The 17,722-nt window shown below is 43.7% G+C and overlaps 1 protein-coding gene across 1 annotated transcript; it reads left to right on the top strand.

The window, feature by feature from the left end:
- Positions 1-10,075: 10,075 nt before the first annotated feature.
- Positions 10,076-13,428, top strand: LOC309808156 (calcitonin receptor-stimulating peptide 3-like; the record flags this gene model as incomplete). Its single annotated transcript, XM_082628167.1, has 3 exons — positions 10,076-10,161; positions 12,724-12,855; positions 13,269-13,428. The coding sequence occupies 3 exons, from the start codon at positions 10,076-10,078 to the stop codon at positions 13,426-13,428; spliced, it is 378 nt and encodes a 125-aa protein (XP_082484293.1).
- Between the last annotated feature and the right edge of the window lie 4,294 nt (positions 13,429-17,722).

Genomic DNA, 17,722 nt, shown 5'->3' with positions numbered 1-17,722 from the left:
CATATTTAAAATAGTCTATAGTTTTTGTTTTGATTTTCACTTTGACTCAAAAGTTATATAAAAGAGTATTTTAAAATTTAGAATAGCTTTTAAGACTATGCTTTACTTATTCAGTTCCAGGGTTTGCACTGAGGTTTGAGAAAGTAGTATCTACTAATTTTTGAGTTGGGAAATTGAGATTTTTCTATGAGGTTTATTATATGATCCTTTCGTATAAATGATTAAGAGATTAAAAAGATTAAAAATAGCTTTCCAGGGCAAGTCACCTCCATACTACAGGAAAATAAGCTAAGACCTCTCATTTCCCAAAAATGAGAGGCCAGGAAAACCCCATGGACACGATATCCCATTCCTTCTTTCTGCCATAAATGCCTTTCTCATTCCTTGCCTAACCTAAAAATCCACTGATGTTGTATTCTTGGTTCTAGGCTCTAATGGCAGTTGGTATGTCCCACCGAGGGATCAGGGAACCATACATCAAAGCTCCAGAAGCCTAAATAATGATCACAATATCTCTTGGGAGCACAGACACATTAGAAAGTTTCTCCAAGTTCGAGCAGTGACAAGTCCCGGGGCTCACATGCACCTTCCATGTGTTAACAATTCCCTATTGCCTGCCCAACCTGCATGCATCATTAAATACTGGATACAGGTTATAAAAATAAAGTGGGTTTTCTTCAGGTGGGCTTTAATACAATCCTTTTTAATTAAAAGCCTTGTTGTTTGGTTATTGTCAAATGGATCTAGTAGAAGTATGTAAGGGATGGGGCTCAAAGTTCAAGCACCAACTTCAGGATTTAATTGCATCCTAACAACCTGTCAAGGCCTGGAGTTATGTGATGCAAAGCAGTCCGTTTCCCACCTCTACTGGAGCTTCACCAAACGTGACAACAGTTTGCTCAACAGCCCCCCTTGCTCTGTAGCACATATGAACAGGAATATTGAAGAACACAAAATGGAAGTTGCTAGAGGAGGAACATCTGATACTTGAGATTTCAATGCAGCCAGCCATACAGGTCGTAGATTTAGGGAGGCACCGTTCTCAAGAAGAGGGACAGAGGATGGCACATGATATAGAGTGGTCTCCTCACCCCCTGCCCCACACCCCACTAGATGCACTCTCTTTTCAGGCACTCTGTTACTTCCCCTCTATTCAGCCATTTTCTGGCTCTGGCCCACCTGCTCTGGGCGACTTCCTCAGTGCTCCAGCCCATGGCAGCCTCTTTCTCCAAGCCCCAGCATTCACTGTCCTTGCCAGTCAGCCCAACATTTACTTATTATGGTAGGTACAATAAGGACCCCCAGCCCCAGACATCCACATCCTAATCCTTGGAAACACAAATTTGCTACTTTACAAAGCAAAAGAGACTTTAAAGATGCGATTAAATTGAGGACTTTCAGATGGGGAGACTATCCTGGATTATCCAGGTGAGCCCAGTAAAATCACAAGGCTCCTTCCAAGTAGAAGAGGGAAGCAGAAGAGGAGGTTGGAGTGAGGCGATGTGAGAAGGACTCAAGTCGCCATTACTGGTTCTGAAAAAGGAAGAAGGGGCCACGAGCCAAGGAACACGGGTGGCCACTAGAAACAGGAAATGGATTCTCCTCTAGAACTTCCAGAAAGCCTGCCAAGATTTTTGCCCAGTGAGACCTGTGATGGACGTTGGACTTCTAGTCACAGAGTGTAAGTTTATAAACTTGCGTTATGTCACTAAAGTACTGATAATTTGCTACAGCAGCAATAGGGAACAAGTACTAACTCCCTCTCTTTTATTGTTCTTTAATTATTTCATTTGTTGAATCTCACCTCCCTAAGAGACCATAATCATTCTTAGGAGACTGGTCTTATTCCTCTTTCTTTTTCAGGCTCAATTATATACGTGCTTTAGGCTCTAGGTGAACTCACTAAGAAGTCATATTACAAAGCTTCTGCTGACAACTTGCAGAAAGCGTGGCATCCAGGCAAGGACTAGGAGTCAGTTATAGATCCATTTTTATGACAAAAGAATATGGTGCTGCGATCCAGGTGGCAAGTTCTCTCTCCCCTCTCAGAGAGCACTATTACGTATTTTAGTGTCAGGGATACAAGGGCAAGGTATCTGTCCCCCTCTTCCTCCTATCTATTTTGAAAATTCTCTGTTCCTCATGTTTAGCAACATTCTCCAGACATACGTATACCTAATTATATAGATATAGATATATGATATATATAACTGTATGTTATCGAATACACCATTGCTATTATTATTTTGAACAAATTGTTATCTGGTAGATCAACTAAGTATAAGAAAAGTAAATTGATCTGATACTTGATGCCTATTCGTATTGTTTTGTCACCTTTTAATACACATTTAGTACACCAGGTCAAGGGAAACGCTAGAAATAGGCCTTTAGTAATGTGGTGGTGAGGTCTGAGGACAGAGAAAGACTTCCATAGCCCTATAATTAGGTCTCAGTCTTTTAGTGAGAGTATTCTACCGGACTGTGAACTTCACAGGTGTTTCTCAGTTTTTTTTACTCCCCACTTAGGTGACAGAGGGGACTAGTGGGTCCTAGAGTTGGGTGTTTCCCTACTCCCACCTGAAAGCCTAGGAATGAAGTTAATTGGGAATTTCCCTTCCCCCAGGTCACTTAGTCTCTGATAATATCGCAGTAAAGCTAGGCTCTGGTTAACAAGAGTTAATAAGGGCAGGCCTTATTAAGAAATACAGATTGCTGTGGTGTATTTTAGAATGATTCCTTTTCTCCTTACCCAGCTGAAAGCACGAGGGGATTTTTCTCCCCTATTTACTGTGAGAACCTGGTTGAGCTACTGGAGGTAAATCTCAGACACGTGCAGGGCAGGAAGGTGGGTTTTTAAGTTTCAGAAGTTGTCCACACTGAGACTCTAGCAATTCGTCGGTTATAGTTCAGGATTTCTAACTCTGTCCGCTGCTGGTTCCAGGTGAGTTTGCCCTTGTGAGTGCCTGCTCTGGGAAGCCATTACTCTCTGTATTCACCTTTCTGTCTCCCCAGTCTTAGGGGCAGAAATTTGCCCAGTGAGTCCTTATCTCTCATAGGGCTCCTAGAAGAGTTGTTGATTTTTTCAGTATGTTCAGCTTTTTATTTGTTATTGTGATTTCTAAATTCCTTGTAAGTGGAGCCGTGTACAGTCAATTTTCAGTTAAAATTCTCCAGTTAATTTAACAGCTCCAAATTTCACCCAGACTGAAGAGAATGAATTTGTGTTGTTGTTGCTACCGCTGTTGAGGTTGTTACTGTTGTGGTTTTGTTGTTGTTTTTGACTCTGTATCATACACAAATTATATAGAATTAAAGGAGTAACCTAGAGAACTTTGGCAAAACATTCTTTGGCATAAATTGTAGCAATATTTTCTTAGATCAGTCTCCCAAGGAAAAAAGTAAAAGCAAAAATAAATAATTGGGACCTAATCAAACTTAAAATCTTTTGCACAGCAAAGGAGACCATCAACAAAATGAAAAGGTAGCCTATGGAAGTGGGGAAAATATTTACAACAATGCCACTGACAAGGTCTTAATATCCAAGATATACAAACAGCACATACAGCTCAATATCAAGAAAACAAACAACCCAATCAAAAACTGGGCAGAAGATCTAAGTAGACATTTTTCCAAAGAAGACATACAGATGGCCAACAGGCATATAAAAAGATGCTCAGCATCACTAATTATTAGAGAAATGCAAATCAAAACCACAATGAGGAATCACCTCACACTGGTCAGAATGGCTTCATCAAAAAGTCTAAAAATAATCATTGCTGGAAAGAGTGTGGAGAAAAGGGAACCCTCCTACACTGTTGGTGAGAATATAAATTGGTGGAGCCACCATGGAGAACAGTATGGAGGTTCCTTAAAGAACTAAAATAGAGAGCCTCCCTGGTGGCGCAGTGGTTGCGAGTCCACCTGCCGATGCAGGGGGCGCGGGTTCGTGCCCCGGTCCGGGAAGATCCCACATGCCGCGGAGCAGCTGGGCCGTGAGCCGTGGCCGCTGAGCCTGCGCGTCCGGAGCCTGTGCTCCGCAACAGGAGAGGCCGCAGCGGTGAGGGGCCTGCATACCGAAAAAACAAAAACAAAAACAAAAACAAAAACAAAAAAACACACACACAAAAACCTAAAATAGAGTTACCATATGATCCAGTGATCATACTCCTCGATATATATCTGGAGAAAACTGTGATTCAAAATGTTACATGCACCCCAGTGTTCATAGCAGCACAATTTACAATAGCCAACATGGAAGAAACCTAAATGTCCCTCAACAGATGAATGGATAAAGAAAATGTGGTACATATATAACATGGAATATTATTCAGCCATTGAAAAGAATGAAATAATGCCATTTGAAGCAACACAGATGGCCCTAGAGATTATCACACTAAGTAAAGTAAGTCAGAAAGGGAAAGACAAATACCATGTGATATCACTTATATGTGCAATCTAAAATATGACACAAATGAACTTATCTATGAAACAGAAACAGACTCACAGACATAGAGAACAGATTTGTGGTGGCCAAGGGGGAGGCAGGGTGGGGGAGGGATAGATTGGGAGTTTGGGATTAGTAGACACAAACTATTATATATAGAATGGATAAACATGTGCTACTGTATAGCACATGGAACTATATTCAATATCCTGTGTAAACCAATAATGGAAAAGAATATGACAAAGAATGTATATATATATGTATACCTGAATAACTGTGCTGTACAGTGGAAATTAACACAACATTGTAAATCAACTATACTTAAAATTAAAATATTTTTTTAAAGATGTATATATAGCAGAAAATTACTCACCTATAAAAAACAATGAACTAATACCATTTGCAGCAATATGGATGGTCCTATAGATTATTCAATATCCTGAGATAAACCATAATGGAAAAGAAAATTTTAAATAATATATATATGTATAAAACTGAATCACTGCTGCACAGAAGAAATGAACACAACATTGTAAATCAACTATACTTCAACTGAAAAAAGTTTTAAAACAAAGCTTAGGAATCTGAGCTAAAAGTATGGAAATAAATACTGCAGTTAGAGTTTATCAGAATGTTGTAAAAAATGTCTTTTCCAAACTAGATTGTTTCCCCCTTTTAAACCTTTTAAACTTTTAAACCTGGTTTTCAGGTTTAAAATTTATGAAATAAGACTGTACAATCAAATGCCAAATAATCAGGTAACTATTTTTAAATCAGTATTTTCCTTGACTTTCTCAAGATGGATTTCCATTTAGTGCTTCAGTTAAAAGAAGTCTCAGGTAGGGCTGGATGCAACATAAGCAATGTGCACATGGTAAGGTCTAAACTTTGAGTTGACTTGGTAAATCAGGGATGGACTCAGAGGAGAATAGTTTTGTATCTCATACTACGAGACTCTAGACTTCTGAAAGAACCCTAGGGTTAACCTTCCTTTCTCTGTCTTGAAACGTCCATGGGGAAGCCAACTCTACATGTCAAATAAAATGAGGAGTGCCTCAAATGTTTGAGCTCACAATTTTGAAATCCAATTGAAAGGCTGCGCTATCTAACTAGGTCCGGATTCTCTGCTGGCTGGGATTAGATTAGAGTCCTATAATAGCGGTGAGACTGGCTGGTAAATCTTCCACAGTAAATTAATTTCCTTTACTTAATAAACTTTGAGTGAGTGCCACCTGGTATGCAACACATGCTGCTAAGTGCCAAAGATTTTGTTTGTTTGTTTCTTTTGTTTTTGGTTTGGTTTGGTTTTGTTTTTGCGGTACGTGGGCCTCTCACTGTTGCGGCCTCTCCCGTTGCAGAGTACAGGCTCCGGACGCGCAGGCTCAGCGGCCATGGCTCAAGGGCCTAGCCGCTCCACGGCATGTGGGATCTTCCCGCACCGGGGCACGAACCCGTGTCCCCTGCATCGGCAGGCGGACTCTCAACCACTGCGCCACCAGGAAAGCCCCAAAGATTTTTTTGTTTAACCTTGCCCCCAGCTCAGCACCAGGACTCATTAGAAATTCAGAGTACTTGATGGATGAGTTCATAATAGTTCCTCCCTATCTTGAGAGACTGACTTTTCAAGAAAAGCTGAAATTGCAGGAGGCTACGTTAGCACCCTCTGGGTGCAGACCCTGTGTCCTGCTTCACACTGCTAGCCCTTCGTAGCCACCAAAGATTTCAGAGAGGGGAATGAATTTAGGCTTTGAAGGTTGATGGCACACGTGACAGCCAGGGGTGGAGTTCTGAGCTCACAAAATGATATGGTTACAAATTCGGCTTCTAAAATAGTCGTTTCTTAACCATTTTGTCATCACCATTGCACTGGTGAAAGCCATGGTTCTCTCAATAGGAAGAGGCGGGAATTCCCCAGGAAAAGGCGGGACTTCCCTGGTGGTCCAGTGCTTGACTCCGAGCTACCAATGCAGGGGACAAGGGTTCGATCCCTGGTCAGGGAACTAGATCCCGCATACCTTCCGCATGCCACAACTAAAGATTCCGCAGACCGCAGTGACAGTGCGCTCGCGGCAACGAAGATCTGCCCTGCCGCACCTAAGACCCGGCACCGCCAAATGAATGAATAAGTATTTTTTTTTAAAAAAAAAGGAAAAGGCAATCCATGTACACACGTACTTACAAATGATTTCAGAAGATTGATACGTCAGAAACTCAGGTCTTGGAAGTCATGTCGGCAGAAGAGTTTTGCACCTGAGTTTTAAAGCCTCGCCTACAACAGTCTTAAGTGGCAGAGCCCAATTTACATGCCGCACAGTATCTGCTTTGCCGCGTTCGCCAATTTAGGCTTGCTGCTGAGTTCCCTAACCCCGGTCTGGGTCTCAGCCCCCGATTTCTGCCTCGAGACTCCAAGATGCACTGAACCCGCGATCCGCCATCCTGAATCCTTCCCTTGCACATCTTGCCTTTCCCGGCTCTGCGCCCAAGCGCACTTGCGCGCTTCCAACCGGTTATTCCATTCCCCGGGTCCCCCACCGCCCTGCCTGAGGAGAGCCAGTTTCAGATATCCAGTTCCCCTGCCCCAAGGTTTTATTCGCTTGCATCAGTGCCGCCGCTGCGGTTAGGAAGCAGAAAATTGGAATAAGGGCATCTTGGAAGTTAGGTGTCCTGAGCCCGGAGACCACCAACCTGCAAGGGGAAGAGATATGCCGCGACGCAGCCGCCGTGTCGAACAAAACACTGAAGCTTCTTGACACTGCGGTCTGGGCGGGGACCTGTGGCTCGGGTCACTCGTGGCTCGTTTCGGCTAGTTTCGGTTCCGCCTGAGAAAACCAGCTACCTGGGATCCGTGTTTTATTCCACCGCCCCGCGATGCTGCCGCAGTGCTTGCCGCGCTGGAGGGTCTGTACAGCCTGCTTGCATCTTGCGCTACGTGCTCAGACCCAGCGATACTGCGGACAGTGAGAAGCTTCGTTTTCTGCATTCTATCTGCTGAGGACAGCAAGTCAGCACCCCAGACCTTCCTGGAAGGCTTAGAGCAGGAGCTCCGACAGAGAGATCCAGAAACGTGCTGGGCAGGGTGTAGGAGGGTCGAGGTGCTGGGTTATTGGGCTTTACAGAGCACACTTACTGAGAGTCGGTGCAGGTTTCGTGGATGCAGGTCCTAATCATGCCGCTCTGTGCATATTTAGGGCGGGACTGCGAGCATCACCTGGATGCCGCTGAGCGCCAGTGTCATTTTGTGAGTGCCTGTGGTTTGGCAGTGAGCACATGTTTGGAGAAAGCACTGAGTCTGTGTGTGTGTAGAGTATGATTGAAGTGAGAGCGAGGCTTGCACTCCGCTGGACTCTTCAGCACCACCAAGCTTGGCGGGCTTTCTAGCAGAGGACTGAACTGCGGTAGACGTGGGTGCAGGGCTGGAATCATGGGTCACTGGAACATCTTGGCAAACAGCAGCCGGAAGCAAGGGGCAGCTGGGCAAATGGTTCGAGAAGGAGGCTGAACTTTAGGTGATGAATGGCGGGGGAGGGGCGTGGGGCTAGAGGTCCGCTCGGAAGCTTTTATCCTTGCACTTCCCTGCTCAGGCCCAGCAGGGCATCCAGCCCCTCCTTAACCCACATGGTGGACCAACCAGCATGACTCCAGGCAGCTGCACAGGGTGCTGATTGGGAAGATGGATTGGGATCCCACAGAATCCCCTATGAACTTCCCTGGTAAGCACTTCTAGATCCCCACCTGGGCAGATAACAGGTACATTCTTAGTAATGATAACATTCCTTCAAGATGAGAATATGATCCCCATTTCAAAGATAAGTATACTGAGGCACTAGAAGTTACTAGCCCACGATGTTTCCACCTGCAAAAGGCACAGCTGCAACAGAGTTCCAGTGTGACAAAGTTCTTGATCCTCTGTGTCTGATACCCACAATCCCTGCCCTCCTGTGCGTGATTGCAGCTGCCTGAATCAGACCCCCTCCTTGGGCACAGAATCATCAACTCTACTGTGCATTAACCCTCGAAGCTGCACTTGCACGGAGGTCTGCGGTCAGACCTAGGGGAGACAGGGTTCCTTGTAATGCTGGACTCTGCCCGACAAGATCGCACAGCTGGGGATGGAGTGGGACACATGCGTGTTCAAAACCTGCGAAACCGAAGAGGTGAAGTTCACCATGACGTCATACTGTCCTCAAATTCCTTCTGACTTTTCCTGTGTTATTCGTTGGTCCTCACCAACCCCCCCATGTCCCCCTCCCGCCCCCGCCATCAATGACCTCAATGCAAATACAAGTGGGGTGGTCCTTCTGGATGCTCCAGGTTCTGGACGCAAGTGATGACACAATCCTTCTGGGGCTCAGATCCTTCCCCTCATTGGTTGCCCAGAGCTCCTGGACCACCCCAGACCCAGAGCAGCGGGAATAAGAGCAGCTGCTGGTGTTGGAAGGCATCAGACGCACTGCCCAGCTCGAGTGTCACTGCCACTTCTGCCACAGTGCCATCGCCTGAAGCCAAAGCTACTGCCACTGCTCCCTCCTCTGCTCCAAGCCACCTGCTTCCTGCTGCCAGGTAAGCCTGGAGATTCCTGCTTAGCTGGGATTCTGTTTTTCTCTCTCTCTCCTCCCTTCCTCCTCTCTCTCCATTACTTTTTCTTAGCTGATCTCTTCCAGTCTCAAAGGCTATGTCCACTTCTATCTAGGTCATTTCACACAACCTGCATTACTCTGCAATGCATCCCAGCCTCCTTCCACAGGTAACACGGGATGGTCTCAGTTCACGCACTACCCGCTTCACTCTCCCCGCGCTGAGCCGGGCTCCAGTTTCCTTTCCCGAAGCACACGTGCTTAGGTCAGTTTGGGATGCTGGAGCTCCCCTGGCACTGCAAGCAGATCTGGACGCAGGAATCGTTTTGTGCAGATGGTGCTCTCACGGATCACGTCTTGTGCCTAGCGGACCACGGGAAATGCTTCGGAACCTGGGCCAGGGCAAGCGGGTGGCAAATAGGTGCAGTGACTGAGGGGCAGGCAGCCATTAAACGCAAGCCCCCGTTGCGTGTTCTGGGAACTTTTTTCCCAGTTTAAGTCCTGGGTTCCAATCTGAGGCCCTTCCAGCTTGATTCTTACAGGGCACTCGTTACCAAAGTGTGGAGCAGCTGAGCGGTAGAACGTGGTTCCTCAGTTTCTCAGGGATTCCAACCGCAGAAATTTGTCCTCGGTGATCCCCTCCCGCCTCCCTGTACGTGCAAAAGCCCGGCACCAGGAGGACAGCTCTGGGTTGCACAGTGGGAAAAGCTGTGGTGACAGGTACTCGGACTCTGTCCTCCAGGAGTCCTGGCCAACAGGTTGTATGTGAGAGTGAGTGGAGTGATGGGGCGGGGGCTATGGACTAAGACCTCCTCACCCAGTTGTCCCACTAGGTTTCTTTGCTAAAACAAGCATGCTGCAGCCTTACTGGATCTTCCAGCAGTCCACTTGGCTGAGGAGGAAATGATGGTGAAGTGGAATGACATGTCCAGCCTGAAGCCAGGATGCCAGGGAGTTAGGGGCAGAGGCAGGAGCAGAGCCTGGGTCTGTGGGCTCATGGAATTTGTTATTTATTGCTCCAGGTGCTGATGTTATTCTTCCCTTGCAGAGAGTCGTCATGGGCTTTTGGAAGTTCCCCCCTTTCCTGGTCCTCAGCATCCTGGTCCTGTACCAGGCAGGCATGCTCCATTCAGCGCCATTCAGGTGAGACAGCCGTGCCAGGAGCACTCCCACCTCCCAATCATATAATTCTGTGTTCTAAGTTGTGCTGTGCTGAATCTGGCTCTTATGGGGGAGGGTCATGTATGAATGTAAACATGTTTATAAGTTTATCATAAACTTTTTATGATACAAAGATGTGTATCACACAGTTTACAAACACACATAAGATACAGGATACTCCTTGTAAATTTCATATACTGTAACTCATTGAACCTACAGCATGCTTTTGTTGATTGTTACCAAACATTTCTATCTTTAGCAAACCTGTTTACTAATTTAACCATAATTTGATCAATGAATTGCACCTAATCTGCTAATTACTTTTCCAATAAATTTGTTATTAAATCTATGTGATGTTTTCATCTAATTTCTCACCTTTATTCAAATTACATTAAATTGGAATCATTTTCAAATTCAAATCATTATCATTTAATTTTTAATAATGGCTGTACTTACACTAAGCTCATAAAATTCTTGAAAATCTAACCATCACCTTTCACAAGTCTATATAATCCACTTGAAGCAAACCACTTCTTTTAGGTCACACCAGAGCCTAAATCCTGGTGAAGTGGCATTTTTGGATGGATACATGCCTTATGCCCTGTCCATGGAGAACTGGGCTGGGTTGATAGAAATGAAAAGGGGAAGGGTTCTAGGCCAGAGTTTTCCTGTTTAGAAGACACTTTGAGATTAAAGCCTTTGTGTGCAGTTTATTCATTGGACAAACTTAAATCCTTATTTGAGTCATCTAGTCTTTCTAGATGTGTAAAAGTGCACAACATATGTTGAAAGTAGAGAGTTAAAGTAATACATTTTAAGTATTTTTTTCTGTTAATTCATAGGAATGGTTACATTTGGGGAGTGGAATTGTTAAACTTGAGTCTTGGAGAGTAGGCTGACTGTTCACTGGGTGGTCGGGGAGGGAAGAGGGGACAGGGAAGCAAGTGCAGAGAAGGGATCTGTGCCCATGAGTCTTTAGACAAGTTCAGATTGTCTAACCCTTGTTCTATTTGTGTGTTTTAGTTAATATTGCTGTGTATTAAAGAATAAGCAAGTCCTAATGCCCAAAGTATATTAAAAATAGAGTAGTAAAATAATCCCTTAATTAATGCCCTTTTGTTGGTTTTTAGGAAGGGCTGTATCTTCTGGGAGTGTCTATGTTAATCCACCTCTTGGAGCTAGATGTAGTCTTGTACTTAGTCGTTGAAATGCTGGAGAAGGGGTAAGAGGAAGGGTGAAGGGAAAGGGCTCTTGGCTAATATCTCCATATAGAAAACAATTTTAGGTTATAACCATAGGTCTATATGTGCATTTTTGTAAAGTACCAATGTTTATTATAGACTAGGTTCATTCATTATTTTGCAACATCTAGGCTTTTTTAGATGTCCTGAAGTGACAATGTATTGTAAAAAGTAGAGCTAGTGAATTAACCAATTTGTAAATATCTTTGTTATAATTGATGAAAAAGCAGCATCTTGGACATGGAATTGTTTAACTGTCTCTGAGAAATGTATGTCAGGACGTGTTCATTAGGTTGGCAGCAGAGGGGCAGAAGGAAGTATAAAGGGAGTGATGTATGTGGACGTGTTCATATTTATATTTTGATGATAACCATTGATGTGTGTGCATCTCTTGGCTGTACTATAGGAATACATTGTTAAGTAATTCAATGGAAACATACCTCCTCGCTAACACTTTAATAGTTTAGATTGGATAATGAATCCTCTTAGAAGCATTATACTTTGTGTACTCTGTTGCTTTATGTCTCATTTTTAATTGAACATTAAGGCAATGTAGTATGTTAATCATAACTCTGCCGATATGTTTGTCTAGAGGCCTGTTGCCATTTTTGTCTTTTCTGAAATGTTTGTCACCAAGAAAGGCAGGATTACATTTTTCTCCTTCCAGATTGAGTTGGTGTAGTGTATTCTTGGTTATCAAAACACTCATAGCTTTGGGACTTTGAAATGATGTGTGAACAAGCATGATACATAACTGTATTATCTTAATTACATAAAAATGGATGCTTAGTTGTGTAAGTACACAAATGAGATCTAGAAGGACACATCAAACAGTAAACTGCTTGTGATGATGGATGAGTTTGTTTTTCGTTTCTTGTGTTTTTCGGTTTCCTATTATGCACATGTTAATTTTTTTTTTTTTTACGCGGGACTTTCACTGATGTGGCCTCTCCCGTTGAGGAGTACAGGCTCCGGACGCACAGGCTCAGCGGCCATGGCTCACGGGCCTAGCCGCTCCGCGGCATGTGGGATCTTCCCAGACCGGGGCACGAACCCGTGTCCCCTGCATCGGCAGGCGGACTCTCAACCACTGCGCTACCAGGGAAGCCCTGCACATGTTAACTTTTAAGAAATAAATGTTATTTTTAAAACCTTAAAAAAAAGAACTTAAAAAGAGAGAGAGAATTGGGTTGGCCACATCCTCAGTGGAAGTCCCAGAAACCAAGAAAGCTGGCTGCTTATCCTGGGGTGTGGGGGTAGGCAGGGGCTCAGAGCATGAGTTGGGCTTCCTTCCCTTCCCTAGGTCGGCCTTGGAAAGTGGCTTTGTACCTGCTACATTCACTGAGGAGGAATCGCGCCTCCTACTGGCTGAAACGGTGAAGTATTATGTGCAGATGAAGGCCAGTGAGCTGGAGCATGAGACAGAGGGCTTCAGGTAAATCTCTGCACCCCTCCCAGAACATGGCTTACCCTTCCCCCAGCTTACCGGGAAGGTGTATACTTAAGAATGAGATTGGGTATAGTGCCATAAATCTCTCATCTCATAAGCCTTGGTTGGTATTTAATTTACACAGGAAAGATTGGCTGTTACAGTTCTGAGTTCCAAGAACATTAACCCAGAGACATCTTTGGTCTTCTGACACCCCTGGAAATGTCTACAGGGAGTGATTGTGGCATTTTCCCTAAAAACCTTTGATTTTCTGCTGTGATGATTGTATTTAGCAGAAACATTTAAGGTTCATTGGTGCCTCTCAGAGTAGTAATTTTCCACTGATGGTCCCATGGGGCAGCATCTGCCCTCAACCTCTCACTGACAGTCCTTCTTATTTTCTCCATCCTACAAATCAGCATCACTGCCCAGAAGAGATCGTGCAACACTGCCACTTGCGTGACCCATAAGATGGCGGGCTGGCTGAGCAGATCTGGGACCGTGATTAAGAGGAACTTCATGCCCACCAACGTGGGCTCCAAACCCTTTGGCCACCACCACAGGGACCTGCAGGCCTGAACAGTGAAATGACTCCAGGAAGGTGACCACCCTGGTACTTTGAATGGCATGGCTGGTGGCTGGGTATTATTGCAGGGGTGTGGGTCACACTCTAACCCTCCCTGGGCATGTATCATAAAAAAATCTGTAGCAGCTGGATATAGAACAGAGAGTCTCACTATCTGAAATCCCTCTAACTTGAGTTTATTTTTATTTTTCCAGTGTCTCCTGGTGACACTAAGATCATCTGCCAGGAAATATAGAACCTCTTCACTTAAAACACTGTTCCCTGAAGTTATAATTGTGATATTCTAGTTTCTGAGTTTGAAAGGCAAAGACTCTACCCTTTGGGAGTATTCCCTACAATGTCATGTACGTCTGGATTCAGAGCATACAGTTGGGTTCAAATATTGTGTTTGTCCTCTGCTAACTATGTCACCATGGGCCAGACCCTCTCTGAGCCTCAGTTTCCCCATATAACTTGAAGGCAACTATAGTAGATACATGTTAGCAGCTGAACTCTACTTCTTTAATTTGGAGTGAAAGCAACTTGCAGAAAAAATAGCATGGAAGACACATATATATGCATGCTTCTTGATATTGAAAACACTCTTTTCCTTGAAATAAACTAAAGCTCAATGCAGAATAAAATCATTGTAGTTATCTAGTGTTCATCTTTTAAATATTTGATTCCATGTTCAATAAATATAACTCATATCTCATTGGCTTATCTGGTAGCAAATCAGGACCCTGTCAGACAACCATACCAAGGGGTATTACATCCATCATGGATTCAAACTAACTTAGTTTTCACAGACATGTTTTGTCCTTATAAGTTTTTTGATTGTGAGATCTTTTAGTGACAACATATCTGACAATGCTTTTTAAATAAGCTTTTGTTTGTTTATTTATTTATTTTGGCTGCACCTCGCGGCATGTGGGATCTTTGTTCCCCAACCAGGGATCGAACCCGTGCCCCCTGCAGTGGAAGCACAGAGTCTTAACCATTGGACCACCAGAGAAGTCCTGACAATGTTTACTAAATGGCAACCAAACTCTTGATTTAAAAAAAAAAAAAACTTAGCCAAATCTTCCAAAAATACACCACACATTTCCCCTGCACACTTAAGTTAGAATGTTCTTAAAATAACTTTAATGTTCTTTAATGAGCATGTTCAATTTAACCTGCTGTTTACTTTGCTTCCTCAAAGTTACCCTTTTTAGAAGCACAGTATAAGAATGTTTATCAAAATCTTTTGCAAAGCAAGAGTAAAAAGGCCTCAAATTAGGACTGAAGTGGCTCCCTGAGTGATATTCACAACTTAAAGAATGGATTTGTCACATCCACTTTCCCTTCTCTTCCTACTTGGTGCTCAAAGTCCCATAGAAGTCCAGTTGCTTGAGAAGAACAGTAAACCTTGCAGTCAACATGACTGTGGAGAAGACAAGTCCCTGGGTATAAGCTAGTTCTGTGCCCCAGGCAGCAGTTTCTGACCTCCAACACTGATCACATTTCCTGTGTTATACAGGCTTATAAAACTGTTTCTTTACATCAGAAAACTTAACTTATTTTTTTAATTGAGAGAAAAAACTGTCAACTGTGAATTGCATATCTGGTGATAATATCCTTCAGAAATGAAAGGGGAAATAAAAACATTCTCAAATGAAGGAAAACTAAGAAATTTGTGCCAGTAAATCTGCGCTTAAAAATGGCTTAAGGTATATGTATATGTATAGCTGCTTCACTTGGTTGTACAGCAGAAACCAACACAACATTGTAAAGCAACTATACTCCAATAAAATGTAATTTTTAAAAAATGGCTTAAGGAAGTTCTCTAATCAGAGAAGGAAACAAAAGAAGAAAGTCTGGAACTTCAGGGAAAAAAAGAACATCAGAATGGGCAAAATTGATGGTTGAAGCAAAAATTATTACACCATCTGACATGGTGTGCAACGCATATAGGGGAAACACCTAAAACTATATTTAGGGTTGGCCAAAAAGTTCGTTCAGGCATGTCACATTACAGAAAAACCCGAATGAACTTTTTGGCCAATCCAATATTTAAAGAGAGGGAAGGGCAAAGATGCCCAAATGTAGCATGGTTTCTACATTTCCATCAAAATGGTACAACACTGATACCAGTAGAAAACTTAACTATTTGTAATGATATATCTATTTGTGATTATTTATGTACACATCCCCCAGTAGACTGTAAATCCCAGGAAAGTGGGGACCATGACTGGTTTTGCTCACTATTACATCTCCAGCATCTAGTCTAGTAGGTGTTCAATAATTCTGTGATGTATGACTGAAGAAACATGTGGCAAGTCCAGAGCCCAGACTTCTGGTTCCACTGGTGCTGCCTTGTGTGACCTTGGACAGAGAATTACATTTCCACTGAGTCTCAGATACCACATTTGGAAGAGGGTCTTCAACAAGATGGTGACTAAGTGTTCATCCACTTTAGACTTCTAATCCCTTTAAATACAAGAAAAGAAACAAAAGATGTCAAGATTAGACAATGGACCAGTAGGGTGCTGGAAGAGAGGCAGTGGCAGAGGGTGGTTGGCTGAAGCATCCCCAGGAATGGCAGGAATGACTCCTGGGAGAAATGTGATCTGTCTGCAGCCTTTGAAAAAATTGTGAAGGGAAAGAAGTTTCTCATTGAAAACCTCTTTTTTTCTTTCTGTATCCCTTTCTTAAGTCCCCATACCTACCACCATCAACATGGCCATGCCAATAACTCCAGCAGATCAGTGTCATCATGCCTCCCATTCTGTCCTGCCTCTAAGAAAATGCTGGAATAAACACATTCATGTGTAAGTGCAGTTTTAGGAACTTTCTAACACTTTGCTGCCATCAGGGTTTACATTTTCCTACTTAGCCTCTTTGGGGGAATGTTTAACTCATATAAATTAAATGATAAAGATTGAACTTCAGGCAAGGTGGGGACTTTTTTGTAGTGATCAAAGGGAGACTTTCATAGAGCTCCTCAAAGCCCATGCAGAGGTGCCACGCTCCACCAGCTTCACCTCAGTACCTGGCTCCTAGGAGTGTCAGGAAAATCCAAGTGCACAAACCCAGTTCCTACATACCACTTTGTCATCATAATCATCAGTTATGTACCCTACATCTCAAGGCTAGGGCTCTGGTGAGGAATGTGAGGCATTCACCTTGGGAGCAAAATAGGGGTACACCAAAATGCTTAGTAATCAAGATAATATTCTAATGTAACACTTTAAATTCAAAATTAATGTGAAAAAATCCACGATGAACAAGATATCAAATTTTTAATGAGCTAACATCAGTATTGTTGATTTTTTTCTTTTGCTTCAGGCTCCAATGTGGCTCGGCTAGGCACTTCCTTGACTCTCACTCTCTTCCATTCTGATGAAATGCAACTGTGAGTGCACATAATGAAATGTGCCAAGGAGGCACCTTGTGCTGATTGCATCACTGTGCGCTGGGGTTGGGGGTTGGGAGAGCACCCAAGGCTCAGGCCAGGGGAGCAGCCATCCAGGAATGGCATGGAGCCCTCAGAATGCATCCTGGAGGGAGGCTTCCAAAGCTCAAGAAAGAGGCTCTCACTGGAGCACAGACACTCTGTTGAAACCAATACCTGTCTGCACACAGAAATATCAGAGCCATGTACAGGGTTTTCACATTTCTCCAGGCACCCATTCAGCTCTGCATACTGAAGATGGGCTCTCTACCATGAAACAGTGAAATACTTCATTTCCTGTTCTACCAAACATCTCTGTCCTGATAAAGTCCACAGACAAACATAATATTGGTTGTTTTCTATCACTCTAGGAGCAAATGCAGGGAGGGGGAACAAAGAGAGATACTTCTCTTTGCTGAGCGCTGAGAGAGCATGATAAATGATGAAAATGATGACAAGTAAGGATCTGTGCTCTGAGAGACTTTTAGTGAGTCGTGAAGACCTCCCACACACACTGTCCCCAAGGGGCAGTGGAGGTGGCGATGAGGCATCTCATCAGTGCCGTTAGTGAGTCAGGCTGCTGTCAAGGCTACAGCTCTCCTCTGCTAACGTAGGCAGGGGGAGAATGCCAAAGGAGAAATGCTCCTTACCTTAAGTGAATGGGAGGATATTTTTGGAATGGAAATTAATCATTTTTGAAAATAGATGATGGAAAGGGGCCACTCTTGAACCAAGTACCATACTGCAATAACAGCTGTGGCCAGCCAGACAATGCAAGCTGAATGATGTTGGGGAAGGCAGGCAGGGGTGACCTCAGACATCCAGTAGGTGATATCACTCCACTCCTAGTGCCTCGGCATCACTGTGCTCCA

Source organism: Mesoplodon mirus (genome assembly GCF_964341445.2).
Source record: "Mesoplodon mirus genome assembly, chromosome: 7".
Classification (NCBI taxonomy): domain Eukaryota; kingdom Metazoa; phylum Chordata; class Mammalia; order Artiodactyla; family Ziphiidae; genus Mesoplodon; species Mesoplodon mirus.
Note: the sequence above shows the minus strand (reverse complement) of the source record. Positions and strands in the feature narration are given on the sequence as shown.